The sequence below is a fragment of the Mastigoproctus giganteus genome, chromosome 1, assembly GCF_048544385.1.
Source record: "Mastigoproctus giganteus isolate SK-2022 chromosome 1, ASM4854438v1, whole genome shotgun sequence".
NCBI classification, from domain to species: Eukaryota; Metazoa; Arthropoda; class Arachnida; order Uropygi; family Thelyphonidae; genus Mastigoproctus; species Mastigoproctus giganteus.
The window spans coordinates 139,983,965-139,998,205 of NC_143575.1; the positions used below are offsets into that span (position 1 = coordinate 139,983,965).

The 14,241-nt window shown below is 37.8% G+C and overlaps 1 protein-coding gene across 1 annotated transcript in view; it reads right to left on the minus strand.

Annotated features, from left to right (window-relative positions):
- Frl (formin-like protein) overlaps nucleotides 1-14,241 on the minus strand; it is a 708,708-nt gene that overhangs the window by 167,729 nt on the left and 526,738 nt on the right. Inside the window, exon 21 of the mRNA XM_090382384.1 lies at nucleotides 14,005-14,134. Coding sequence (XP_090238510.1) covers nucleotides 14,005-14,134 — 130 coding nt within the window. The remainder of the gene's footprint in view (nucleotides 1-14,004; nucleotides 14,135-14,241) is intronic.

The following is a 14,241-nucleotide window of genomic DNA, read 5'->3' on the forward strand; positions in this document are numbered from 1 at the left end:
GCTCAGATTAAGAACCTGAGGGGACACAGATTCAAATTGAGGAAACACAGTTGTAAAATAGATGTGTGGAAATTTGCCTTTAGCTAGCGGGTAGTTGATTGGTGGAACAGACTTCCTTCTTTTGTTGTGGAAGTTAATAGCCTAAATAAATTTAAGGCTGAGCTGGACAGGCATTTGGAGCGAATGGAGGGGTGAAATGGGAGGGGTTTTTTTGGCTGATGCTGCATAAGCTTGCTTTCTTGCATTGTATGCCTCTACTAATGCTACTGCTAAATTGTGGCATTTCTCAAAGTTTTTGGCAAAAACTATCTGCTTATAATGTAGCAGCAGAAAAATTTATTAATTTCTCAAAATAGTGATAGCACAACATATTTTGTCATTTTCCTAATCTTCCATTGCTTCTATTGGAACATGCAGCAGTTTGGAAAGCAAGGTGTTGGGGATTTCAGGCCCTGCTGTGGGTCATCATTGAACAAGTAAATATGTGGGCTGATTAGACTAACTAAGAGTAAGAATAAGTGCCTGTACATTAATTCTAAAAGCACTGTAAATAAATCTGATGAGTTTGAAGTACTGCTTAAGTCATCAAATGCAGACATTGTAGAGATAGTGGAGACATGGTATCACTCAGACATAAGCGATGCTGAATTTGAATATGGGGTGTACAATGTATACAGGAGGGATTATGCTCTTAGTTAAGGAACATGTTAAATCGAATCGAAGGCAATGCATCCAGTCGACACTTGTGACCAAGTGCAATGTTGAGTCAGTTTGGTGTGACACAAGCAGAGGAAAAACAAAATTGAGAGCAGGATTGTGTCATAGGCCTAATGACTGTGATGAGTAAACCAAATAGCTATCAGAAAATAGAGTGGGCGTAAATTAGAATGTCTTATAGAATGCAAGATTTTAACTTTCCAGATGTTGAATGGAATTTGTGAGTTGGTCACTCACACACTAGCAAGACTTTTGCAGATTTATTGGATGACTGTTTTCTACAGCAGCATGTTAGAGAGGCAACAAATGGAAGCAATACACTTGATCTGGTTATCAGCAGTGATTCTTCATGCATTAAGAATCTGCAGGTAAAAGACTCGATGGGTGGCAGTGATCACAGTAATGTGGAATTTAACTAGACCTACTGTCAGGGGTAAAAGGAAAGGCTTTTGCTTTCATAAGGGTGACTATGGTCTCAGAAAGTTTTTAAATTCTATGCAGTAGGATCAACTGATGATGTTACCGACAGAAAATTCTAAATGGGAAGCATTCGGGAAAGTAATCATAGAAGCTACTAGGCTTTCCATACCAACAAAGAAATACCAACAAGCAACTGTTCAAGACCCAAATGAATGTCAGATGAATTATTAGGCAGAGAAGAAAAGTGCATGGGATGCATATAAATTATTAGGTATATATATATATATATATATATATATATATATTAGTCTATAATAAAGTCACAAAGGAGGTTAGGCAAGCTAAGGCAGATTATGAGAAGTCACTGACAAAGAATTCAAAGAAAAGCAATAAAGACACTTCTATGCTTATATTAACAGCAGATGGAAGGGGTTGAATCACGTTGGGCCACTTGATATCAATGGGTTAAATGTTGATGGCAAACTGAATAGGTATTTTCCACTTATATTAGCACATTAAGAAGTCTTTAGGGAAGGAGACTCAAGAAGTTTAACAAACTCTAATGGGGAGCTAAATGATCTTTGTAACAACTGAAAGAAAAGTGGAAGCGAAATTGTTGAAGCTGAACTTAAAAAAGGTGCCAGTGGTGGATGGAATCTATCCAATTATATTACGGGAGGCAGCAAAGGAGGTAAGCAAGCCCTTAGCCATAATTATGAGAGCATCCTTGGATTCAGGGGTGGGCCCTATGAGTGGGGAGATCTGAGGCATTTAAGGCCTTAAATGGATTGAGTAAGCTGAATGTTCATGGCATTTTCCCTCTTGCTGAGACTACATACATGAGGGGCATAAATTCAAGCTGAGGAAGGATGGGTGCAGGTTAGATGTGTGCAAATTTACCTTCAGCCAGTAGGTGGTTGATTGTTGAAACAGACCTCCATCTATTCTTATGGAAGTGGATGGTTTGAACAAATTCAAGGAAGAACTAGACAAACTCTCAGAGGGTATGGATGGGGTGAAGTGTGTAGTTGTTTTTTGGCTGATACTATATAAGCTTGTTTTCTTAGATCATTTGCCATTGCTACTACAATCTTGATTTTAAACAAGATTTTACCTTTGTGGGTTAATCCATTAAGATAATGGATTAACCTACAAATAATGGGGTTAAAAAAAGAAGATGCTATAATCATATATTATAGCATCTTCTCCCTTTTCTTACTGGCCTGCACATCCTGATCACTGAGAGGAGTTGTGTATGTGACCAAGGAATTGGTATAGGTGGTGCTCTTTGTACAGGTAAATATTGCAGAGTAATAATATATATATATATATATTTTTTTTTTTTAATTGTTGCTATATCTGAAATAATTTGTCAATTTCTCAAAATAATGGAACATATGCTCTAAACCAGCATTTCTCAAACTGTGTTGTCAGATGTGAACAAGTGTTCCCCGAAAAATCATAATTAATAATTAAAACAATAAAATAAATAAATTTTGCATATTTGTAGCATACACCACTTTTGTATCATTATAATATTTAACATAATTTTTTCAGTTATTAATATACTATACTATATTAATATACATAGACTAATAATCAAATAGACCATGGAACACTTTAATTTGGTGGGTTTTGCATAGACAAGTATGCTTAGAAGTAATTGCCATTCATATGCAATTTAGTCTGGATTACATGAATACATGGAGAGGAGGAAGCGAACCAATATCATAACTAAACTCACTTCCTAGTGTAAATTTTTTTTGATAATTATTAGTATTTTGAAATATTATTACTAAAATATGTGACCAAAGATTTGTGGTTGAAAAAAGAAACTTTAAAACGAGAAGCAAAATACTTCCAGTAGTGCAACTTGCTCGATGAAAATGAACACAATATTGTCACACTTCAAAGTGAGGATGAACAACCGCAGCCTTTTGTTCCCCAGAAATCCAAAGTGAAAACAGGAACCAACTAATAAAAGACTAAAACGAAAGTATGATGACAGTTATTTGAATTTCGGCTTTACATGTGTTGGAAATAAAGATGCACCTGATGCACAGTGTACACCATATATAATAAAATATTAGCAACACTTCTTTGGCTCTCGCTAAACTTGTGTGTTTCGTAAGTGTTCTGTGAGATGAAAAGTGTTCCGTGACTAAAAAAGTTTAGGAAACTCTGTTCTAAACTATGGACATATGTTGACGAGACAGTTTATTTTGGCAATGGCAGAACACTTTAATTTCTAATGAAAAAAATAAAATAAAATAATAATAAAATAAATAAATATCAGTATCAAGTGTGAAGTAGCTCAAAAAGAGCCCACAATGCAAATTTATTGTTACAGGAAACAGAGCCAAAACCTTGTGTTTTCGAGAGTACCAAAATTTTCTTTTTAATTTACAGTTAAAAAATATGCATGGATCACTAAAACACAAACCTTTAGTGATTGGTTTAATTATCATTTTGTGCCAGAGACTAGAAAACATGCCAAGGCTTTCGGGTCCCTGGTGATGCAAAAATTTTGTTATTGATTCATAGCTGCACAGCTTGTCCATCAGCAGAAACCATATTAGTTTCTAAATTTTCACTGCACATTTCCCACTAAATTTTATATCACCAATCCAATCCTGTCCACACATCAGACCATAAGAAAACTAGCAAGTTGTGAGGGACTATATATGAATGATAATTTCAAGAAATTATTGGCACTAGAGGAAGAGTATGTAGCACATGCCTGGAATAATGTTAAAACCTACAATTCTGAAGAAATGTTTGCCACAATATTTTTCCACCAATTATATTCACTGATGAGACTTATGAACTTGATTTTCATAGATTTGCTTTACAAAAAAAAAAAAAAAAAAATTAATTGAACTTGGCAAATCAATGAGTTATATAAAGGGATTACGTGACACTGTTCGAAACATAAGTTAATGACAGTGATATGCCAAATGATTAGATCAGGATTTCTCAACCAGGGTTCCATGAGAGATCATGACTAAAAAAAAAATAAAAAAATAAATAAATAAACACCGTTTTTTGAACTTTGTGTGCCGCGCGATGCTAGTACTCGCAGTGATGGACAACAGCCGAGCATCCCCATTAGCAATTTCGTTAGAAGTCTTTCAGCCCCACATGGCAGTGCACAGTAAGACCTTGTTCATTTGGTTGAGTCTGTTCTGTTTTTGACATGAGATAGAGGAGACTACTGATAATTGGTGAGCACTGTATTGCACAGATTGGAGGATGGTAAGTCGATGACGTCAGCCTCTCTCTCTCTCTCTCTGTCTCACAAATTACCTCCCCAATTTCTGTTGTTGTAAAACGTGAATTGTGTAGGTTAGAAGTGAATTTATTGTGAAGTTTTCATATTTTTTGCGATTTTATAGTTTAGTTATTTATTATGCCCTGCTGTTTTATATTTTATTAGCATTTGTGTTTTACAAACACAAATGGTGTACCTGACGGTCCAATGTGGAAATTTCTGAAGATGAGGTGTGAGATGGAAGAGGATTCTAGGCTTCTGGACAATTCTGATAAGGTTAGCGACGAAGAATTACAATCTTCTAAGTCATTTCACTGCCCTAGCGCAAGAAGGAACACACACAAAAAAATTCATATTTACAATGAAAGCTACTTATCAATGGGTTTTACATCAGCTGGTAATCAAAGTTGTCCTATTCCATTGTGCGTAGTCTGTGGCAAACAACTTACAAATGCAGCAATGGCTCCAGCAAAATTGAAAAGTGCCATATGTACTGATGATGCAACATCAATGGCTAGCACCATGAAAGGTTTTGCCTGTCTTGTAAAAAAAAGAAAATCCAGATGTTGTCACAACACACTGCTTTCTTCTGAGCTGTTGGTGTCAAAAACTCTTGGAGATGAAATGAAAAAAGTTCTGGATGATGCTGCAAAAATTATTAACTTTATTAAACAAACACTAGTTCACTAGAGAATGTTTAAAAACTGTGTGAAAGCCTGGACAAAGAGCACATAAATCTCCTGCTACATAAAGAAATCTGATGGCTAGCAGAGGAAGGAACAGTTCTCAACAGGCTGTTTGAGCTGAAAGATGAATTTCAGGAGTACTTTTCAAGAAATAGTATGCCAAATTTTTTCGAGTGCTTTGAAGATGAAGAATGGCTGCAGAAACTAGCCTACTTAGAAGGCATTTTTCATCACATGAACCACTTGAACAAGTCTCTGCAAGGCCCTGGAGAAAATGTTTTGACTTCAAGTGACAAGATGCTTGGATTTAAAAGGAAATTGAATCTTTGGAAAAAATCATGTTGCAAAAGGAAATCTTGAAATGTTTCCACTGCTGCTTCAGCTTCAGAGTGAGGAAGGATATTAGAAGTTTCGAGTCTTATTGAAAGCCACCTGAAAAGACTACAGAACAAAATTGAACAGTAATTTCCCTCCTTTTCAACACAAGTTTATGGCTGGGTGAGGGACCCTTTCTCTGAATCTTCTGCTCAGCCTGAGAACTTGAATTTTTGTTGTTGATGGGTTTTAGGAGCATCAGCTCTAAACTGCGTGTGTTCTGAGGTCGATTTTCTATTTACTGGACGAAAAACCCGAGCTTCCAGGAGAAAAAAACCACGCTACCCTCATCTGAGACCAACTAACTCAGCCATGTTGTGAAAGAAACTCAAATATTCCTTCTGTCATCGACAGGATTCGAACTCAGGCCTTTTCCACCTGGTGTGGGGACGACGGTGTGCTACCCACGAGGGCGAGAACTTGACTTTCAGAGAAGAGGAAGAACTTGGTGAGCTGCAGTCTGATCATACGCTCAAGATGAAATTTACTGATCTGCCCCTAGACAAGTTCTGAATTTCTTTAAAAGAGTATCCTGCCATTCATAGGAAAGGCAATGAACATTTTGGTGCAGTTTTCAACTTCTTACATGTGTAAGCAAGTTTTTTCTTGTTTAAAAAGCATCAAGAGCAAGGACAGAAATCATCTCATTTTAGATGAAGATGAAATCCATGTGTGCTTATCTCAAATTCAACCCAGAACTGAGTATTTGTGCAGCAAAAAAACAAGCACAGGTTTCACATTAAAGAGGTAAATTTCATTCTCTATTTTTATTTTCAAAAATAACACTTTTTATGCATATATAGGCCTATAAAAGATATCAAGAAACCAACATGTGTATAATAATTTTGAAACTGCTAGGCTTATATTTGAGCCTGACCAGATCATGTCACTCAGTAAGAAAACGTTTTTTTTTTCAAAGTAGTGTATAAAATTGTCCTAGGCTACATTTTTATTCTATTGCCTTGGCTTATGGTTTTAGCAGCATTGCTGTTCGACATTGTGAATACATTTTCCTGTTGTAAATAACTAATTAAAATCAATTTACAACCTTTATTTAAATTAAATCTATTGAGTCTGCCTCTAGAAAAATAAATCCCATTTTGGCTGAAGCCAGTTATTTCAACAGAAATTTTTGCCTTATGAGTTTTTAAAATTTATGAAAAGAAAGTTAAGCTAAGCTTAACTACCTGTTTTCTTTTTTTTTTTTTGTTAGTTTTTGGCGCATCGGCTTCTATGGCCATAATGCACCTCCCAAAGTTTTTTGCATTTTTACACTGATCCAAGCCCGAGGCGGGATTCAAACCCGTGACCTCTGGGTTGTCAAGCAGGCACTTTACCCACCTGGCTAGCCCAGTCGGCACTTTTAGTTTTAATTAGGTGGGGAAAAAAAAACTACTCTTGCACATACCATACCCCAGCAGCATCTTGTATAGTAGAAATTTCTGATAAGGCTTTTAGGGCTACTGGGATAAGGTAAAAATATCAAGTAGGAAATTAAAAAAAAAAACAAAAGGGAAAACCGAAGTTTCCTCTACCTGCACTACTGACTTGCATTATTAGAGTACATATCTTTTGTGGGGAGGGGGAACCACACAAAAAGAGTGTGGCTAATAAGTTGGTCAAAATAAACAGATCCACAGAAAAACATATCATTCTCTGCTCAAAAGAGCATTCATAATTATTATTATTGGATTATTATCTCTACAACTTTATTACATATTGGATTATCATATCTACAACTAAAAGTGAGAACAGATGCATGTATACTTGCATGTAGCAATACTAGAAGTATAGTAAATAAATTTGATGAATTTGAAGTGCTGGTCAAGACATCAAAGGCAGATATTGTTGGGATATCAGAGACATGGTTGTTGTTGTTATTTGATTTTTAGGAGCATTAGCAACTAAGGCCATATTGCCCGGTGGGGATATGCGATGGTCATTCCCTGACCTTTCTAGATTCCATTTAGAAGAGGGCAGTTAGATTAATTAATGACTCCTCTCTAACAGAGTCTCTCCATTCGCTGTCTCATAGACATCTTCATATAGGCCTCTGGGGTTGGGAATATTCATATTCATAATTGCACAATCATACACCAACCATTATTAAAAATATAAAATATATCATGTTATATTAAAATAATGATGTAGATAAATGAAATAAATAGAATGAGATAATTCCACCAGATAAAACTGATAAAAAGGTAACTGTCTGTACAATAAAATATGAAATTTTAAACTGCAAAAAAAAAAAAAAAAAATATTTACAATAAAACACAAGATGTTGTTGTTTTTGGTTTTTATGAGCATTAGCAACTAAGGCCATATTGCTCCGGGATATGCAGTGGTCATTCCCTGACCTTTCCCCATCCTCCATATTTGGTGGTGACGGGCTACATTTTTATTCATATTGCCTTGGCTTATGGTTTTAGCAGCATTACTATCTAATCAAGAAGCGTGTGCTACGCACTGCTGCTCCTTCCCACCTGGCTACGGAGGCGCCACACAAGATGATAAAAGCGCTAAAACACCGTAGCTTTCAGAGGCTGTTATTTTGGTTTTTAAGAGCATTAGCAACTAAGGCCATATTGCTCCGGGATATGCGGTGGTCATTCCCTGAATGACCTTTCCGCATCCTCCATATTTGGTGGTGACAGGCTCGAACCCCGGTCTAATCAAGAAGCGCGTGCTACGCACTGCTGCTCCTTCCCACCTGGCTACAGAGGCGCCTGCTTTCAGAGGCATCCGCCTCCTTTTTCAACAGTGAGGTTTATCGTACAGCACATCCTTAAATATCAGCAGGCTCACGGTTCTTTCTACAGGAGCATGGGCAGTATTCTCCTCATGTGCACTGGAACTGGAAATGGCTTGGGAGTGTGCCAGGCAGAACCGCTCATCCCGTAAAAGAACCACCGCCTCGAAGAGGGGATGAATGTGGATTCCCCTGTCTTTGTTAATGGTATTGCTCTCAGAGGAACAAATCCGCAAGCTCTCGACCAATTTGCGGTCCCAAAATTATTATGTCATTCTATTTATTTAATTTATCTACATAATTATTTTACTATAACATAACACTATTTATATTTTTAATAATGGTTGGTGTATGATTGTGCAGTTATTACGAATGTTTCATGGACGTACTGTTTCTGTTGCATGCCTTTTCTATAGATACTTCCACAGGCACTGTTTTTCTGAATTGGCTTCTATTATTCCCGTTCTCTCTTTCAAAACAGTCCAAACACGTGCCGCCAACATCCATTTACGGTCCAACTTCAAACTCACTGAACCAACTTGTCATCTTCCTCATTTATTCATTCAACTGCCTTTTCTGGAACAACCTTTCTTCATACGTATTTCCTGAAAATTACAGTCTACAGAAGGTCAAGTCTAATATCAACAAATATCTTCTTTTGTCTTCTCAACCTCCAACCCAAGCACGGTACCAAGTACTATAGATTCTAATATCTCTCGTGTTTGGGGTTTTCATTAAAAAAAAAGTTCCAGTCAATATCTGGAAAGTTAAAATCCTGGATGCACTTCCTTAGATTTTATGTGTTTCTTAACTAACAGAATAACCTCTCCCTTCCTACCCTGTCTTTTCTTTCTGTACACATTGTATTCCCCAAATTTCAATTCTGCTCTGCTTATATCTGTGTGACATCATGTCTCTGGGTGCCTCCATAGCCAGGTGGGGAGGAGCAGCAGTGTGTAGCACACCCTTCTTGATTAGACTGGGGTTCGGGCCTGTGACCACCATATACGGAAGATGTGGAAAGGTTGGGGAATGACCATCGCATATGCCCCAGATGTAGGAACAATATTCCATGGTAGGGTGGATTTGTACAGAGTGAACAGCTGTTTGGAAGAAAAGTAATGCCGAGAGCAAAAGAGAAAACTAACTTTTTTAGATGCAGAGGAAGCAATATTTGTAATGTGCTTGTGCCAAGAGAGATCAGAAGTCAGGGTAATCCCCAAAAGGGATATATCAACTTGCCTAGAATTGGAGTGTTACCAAAGGTAAGCAGAGGAGCAGAAGAATCCTTTTTGCAAGATATAAGACAAGACTGAGTTTTAGAAGGATTGAAATCTTAGACCCTTAGCCTGTTCAAATCAACTAAGTTGTCTTTGCCCAACTGGAGAATTACCTGGTGATTGGCATTTAAGGAATTGGTAGCAGATATTCGAGAAGTTGGAGATGATTGAGCAGGGCTAGGTTTCTCAAAATGGAAAGTGGAATGCAATGTGCTATCATAGGATTTCCAGTCAATGGAAGAAGATCATTAATATACAAGAGGAATAGAGTGGAGGAAAGAACTAAACCTTGGGGGACACCAGCATTAGTGGAGAAGTTAGAAGACAGAGCCATCTACAATCACCTGCAATGAGCGATCAGAGAGAAAACTGGATAACCAATTACAAAAAACAGTTGGCAAACCATAAGATGGAAGCTTGTTTGGAAGACCTTTATGCGAAACATGATCGAAAGCCGTTGAGATGTCAAGAGCAACTGCTTGTGATTCACCAGAAACTTTTCCATTGAATTTGTCCATAAATGGGTAACATAAGCCAGAATATCACCAGTGGATTGACACTGACAGAATCCATACTGGCGATTGTTGATCAGACGAAAGATTTCTAGGTAGTTTAAGAGTTGGTGGTTAATTGATTTCTACATTACTTTTGAAAGAGTAGAATAATTGCAATAGGACGATAATTGGATGGGAGGGATTTGTCACCCTTTTTAGGAACTGGCTGGATGTGAGCAAATTTCCAAGCAGAAAAAACACCTTTGGAATAAGAAAGTGAAAAAAGCAGCAAAGAACAGGAGTAAGTTCCGGAGCTCAGGTTTTGAGAACAAGTAGAGAAATACAACCCCAGGGGCTCAACATCTGGTGAGTATGGGTTTGGCACACCCGGGGTCCTGAGCTGGATATCATCATTCTTCCCTTCCTTAGTGATTTCCTTCTGCTTCTGACTCTTGCGCTCTCTCTCTCTCTCTCTCTCTCTCTCTCTCTCTCTCTCTCTCTCTCTCTCTCTCTCTCTCTCTCAGGCTAACTCAGAAATTTATTTATTTTTTTATTTTTTGGCCAGTGCAGCAAAAGCCTTAGGCTTCCTTGCACCATATGGCTAATAATGATAATACCATCAGGACCTGGAGCTTTCTTAGCATCAAGATTAGTCAAAATCCTTCTGACATCCTTTTGATGGAAGACCACAGGAGGCATTGAATAGAGTGTGTTGGGAATGGTGGGAGGTGTTTTACTAAGATCATTAATACATGAGTTGGAAGAAAAATGGGATGCTAACAGGTCAGCTTTATCCTTGGCTGAAGTGACAACAGAACCAACTGGTTTTGACAGAGGTGGGAGCAGAGATGGGCAAAAGTTGCGGCCAATAGCTTTGGCGAGAGACCAGAATGCTCGTGTACCAATACAGCAAGAAAGTTTTCTACTCTTAGCCTGTTCAAAATCTAGTTTGGACTGATTTATAACTGCTTTACAATTGTCGCAAGCTTTGGTCTACACCAAAATGAAATTGAAACTGAAAATGAAGCAGAAAATGAAACTGAAGAATTGGAAACAAGCCAATTACGATATGCAGCCTTCTTCTCTTGAACAGCCTTAGCACATTTATTGGAAAACCCAAGGTTTAGATAAAGGACGAGATTTTAAAGTGGATCATGGAATAAAGGATTTAATTCCTACAAGAATAATTTCACTGGTATGATCTGAGCTAACGTTGACATCAGAAGTTTTGAAACAGTAATCCAACCAAAGGCTCCATTGGAGAAGAGACAATCACCAAGTTATGATCTGAGGTGCCTAAAGGACCACTCACTTCGACTGTATACTTAGAAGGGTTGTTTGTGAGAAAAAGATCAAGTGTGCTAGCTGTATGGTTAGGATTGTCCGGTATTCTTGTAGATTCTTGAACAATCTGTGCAAGGTCATTAGCAATTGCAAAAGCCTCAGCATCTTGACCAGCTGGGTCAGTGAAAACTGACCCAGCTGGTCAAGATGACTAGAAAACTGAAGCCAGCAGGAGCTGTGAACATTAAAATCACCAAGGAAAATTACCTCACTGTTAGGAAAGTTGGACTGGAGAAAGTCAAGTTGCAAAGAGGGGAAGTCGAAGAGCTCCAAGTGATTAGTGGAGTTGGGAGAACGGTAGAGACAACAGATGAATTTGACACAATGTGGTAGAGAGATTTTAAGCCAGAGAAGATCGAAAACAGGAGATTCCAAATTACCAAGTCTCTGACAGGGAATATCGGAATGGACATATGCACAAGTACCACCTTTGAGTAAAAGGAATCATAGAGCGAATAATTTGGGCAACTGAGATGAGCAGTAGTTGAATCAACCGATAACTGAGATTATGTCGGAAAAAGTACAAGGGCAGAAAAAGCAAAAGTACAAGTACAAGTTTGGCAGACTGCAAGTGGAAATGAACTAGGAAGTGTTTGGGAGGTTTAGATCTTTTTGCAGATAAGCTTACTCTATTAGTTTGACAATTCGTGGGGTATTCAACAGTGAGAAAAAGTGAGGGTGGGGGACATGCTGTATGAAGTAATATAATTTTTGGATATGGCATACACATGATAAGAATATTCCCAAATCCTTGACATAACGTGGCCTCGACAATGTCCCCTGTACACACTACTCGGACTCCCTCCAGTCACTATCTGGCAGAGTAGAGGTAGCAAGATTATACACTACCTGATCCGGAAGCCTCCTAGAGAGTTACCAATAGGTTCATTCCGGTGTACTAACTAGCGGCTGGCCTGTGAACACCGTTTTAGAGCTGTACCCTTGAAATTAAAGGAATATTGGATCTCGCCATGATGTTCATCATAACCTCAAAAGTCGTCAGTCATACTGCATGATGGAAGAGATGGGGAAGGATTAACCAGAACCTAACTCTGGAGACTGAACATGGGTTCCACCACTTCAAGCCTCCAATAAGCAAAGTGGTGATATTGCACCGGTTGATGAGAGTCATCTACCACCTAGTATTGCCTGGTAACACAGAGGGGCACCATTCCTTCATGTGGTGTGGTGTGGTGTGGGTGCCACACCTTGACCCCTGCTTACGTTGGTTCACACTTGGGTGGTCACCCACAGTGCTTGTGCATAGAGGTTATACCCAGGATTACTAACAGTCCCACCATCGTGAAGGTGCAAGCAGAGGATCTGGCTGTCGCAGACCGTCTGGACTACACCGAAATTGGGTCCACTTGACTTGAATGTCTCCCGAATATCAGTTCCATCAGTGTTTTTGACTCACAGGTAGCAAGTACAGCTTGTCTGGCATATCTGAGAGAATGTCTGTGACAACCTCAAGGAAATCTTTATAACATGAGGAATTCACCTTCATTCATTTTACTAATCCCTTTCAGAGCCTTGTAAACCTCAATAAGGTCACCTCTGAGGTGCCTGGTTGCCAAGCTCTGTAGCCCACATAATTGGAGTCGCCAGTCAAGAAGTTCAATTCAAGAAGTCCAATGTCTTTTTTCAGACGAAGTCTTCATACTTGAACAGAGTATTCCAAATATAGTCTTACAATTGCCTTATACAGTGGGATTATGACCTTCCTATCTCTACAGGAAATCATCGACAGGTTACCATGAGCTTTCCTGGCTGCCTGTATTGAAACTCCCAGATCCCTTGCCTCTTCAACTGTTTTTAATTCAACTCCACTAACTGTATAATTTATTTGTGGGTTGCTGTTCCCCAAGTGCATTAGCAACCTTGCATATAGCAAAATGAAAACACAGCTGCCACTTCTCTGACCATCTTTGAAGTCCTTTCAAGTCATTCCGAATGAGTGCTGCTTGGCAATGATTATTAATGACTGCCAATCTTTACGTCATCTGCAAATTTTGACATCACACACCTTCTGTCCCTTTGTTGATGTCATGTCAAAATTAAGAATAAATTTTTAAAATTTACAATTTTAAATTACTACATCTTGCTCCTCCTCCCCACAAACTAATTAATGAAATAAAGGCATCATGCATCTGCTGTTATGGTTTTGTTGCATGCCAGCCTAGATTGTAAAAAAATAATATATATATATATATTTTTTTATTTTGTTCTTAAATATTATATATCCTACATGTTATATTCAATGTTACATTTGCAACACAATATCCTGCTTAATCTATTAATAGCATGAAAAATTTAGCAGCATATTTTATTGAAACAGTGCAACCAACTTGCATATCCAATTTCACACTTTTAATCAGTGGTTTCATAGAGGGCAGGATGATCAGTATGTATCTTACATTTTTAATGATTTCACAAACGTTCAATTCCCTATTAGTTTTGATGGATTTTCATGTTGCATTATGGTTAAAGAAATCCTTTATTAGTGTGCACTTTTCAACTGCACACTAACAAAGGAGTACAATGTGGTGTTATAATCAGAGGAATTTAAGCCATTCCTGATATATATATCACAATTAATAAAATAGATAATTCAAAAAAAATAAATAAATAAAATAATAATAATTTTACTTTTAATTGGGATTACCTGATGCAGCCTTCTCGACAAATCTGAGTTCAGTGTCAAAATTAGCAATTTCAGAAAACTTCCTTTGTACAGTTTCAGCAATATAATGTAAAAGTGAAACCTTTCGGTCTGCTGATTTTGTGTCTGCCAACTAATTACAAATAAAAACAAACAAAAAGAAAATTTCTTGAAAAAAGTGAGAAGTAACAATTTTATGTTGAGAATTACTTTCGCACTCTCTCATGCAAGATATAGAAC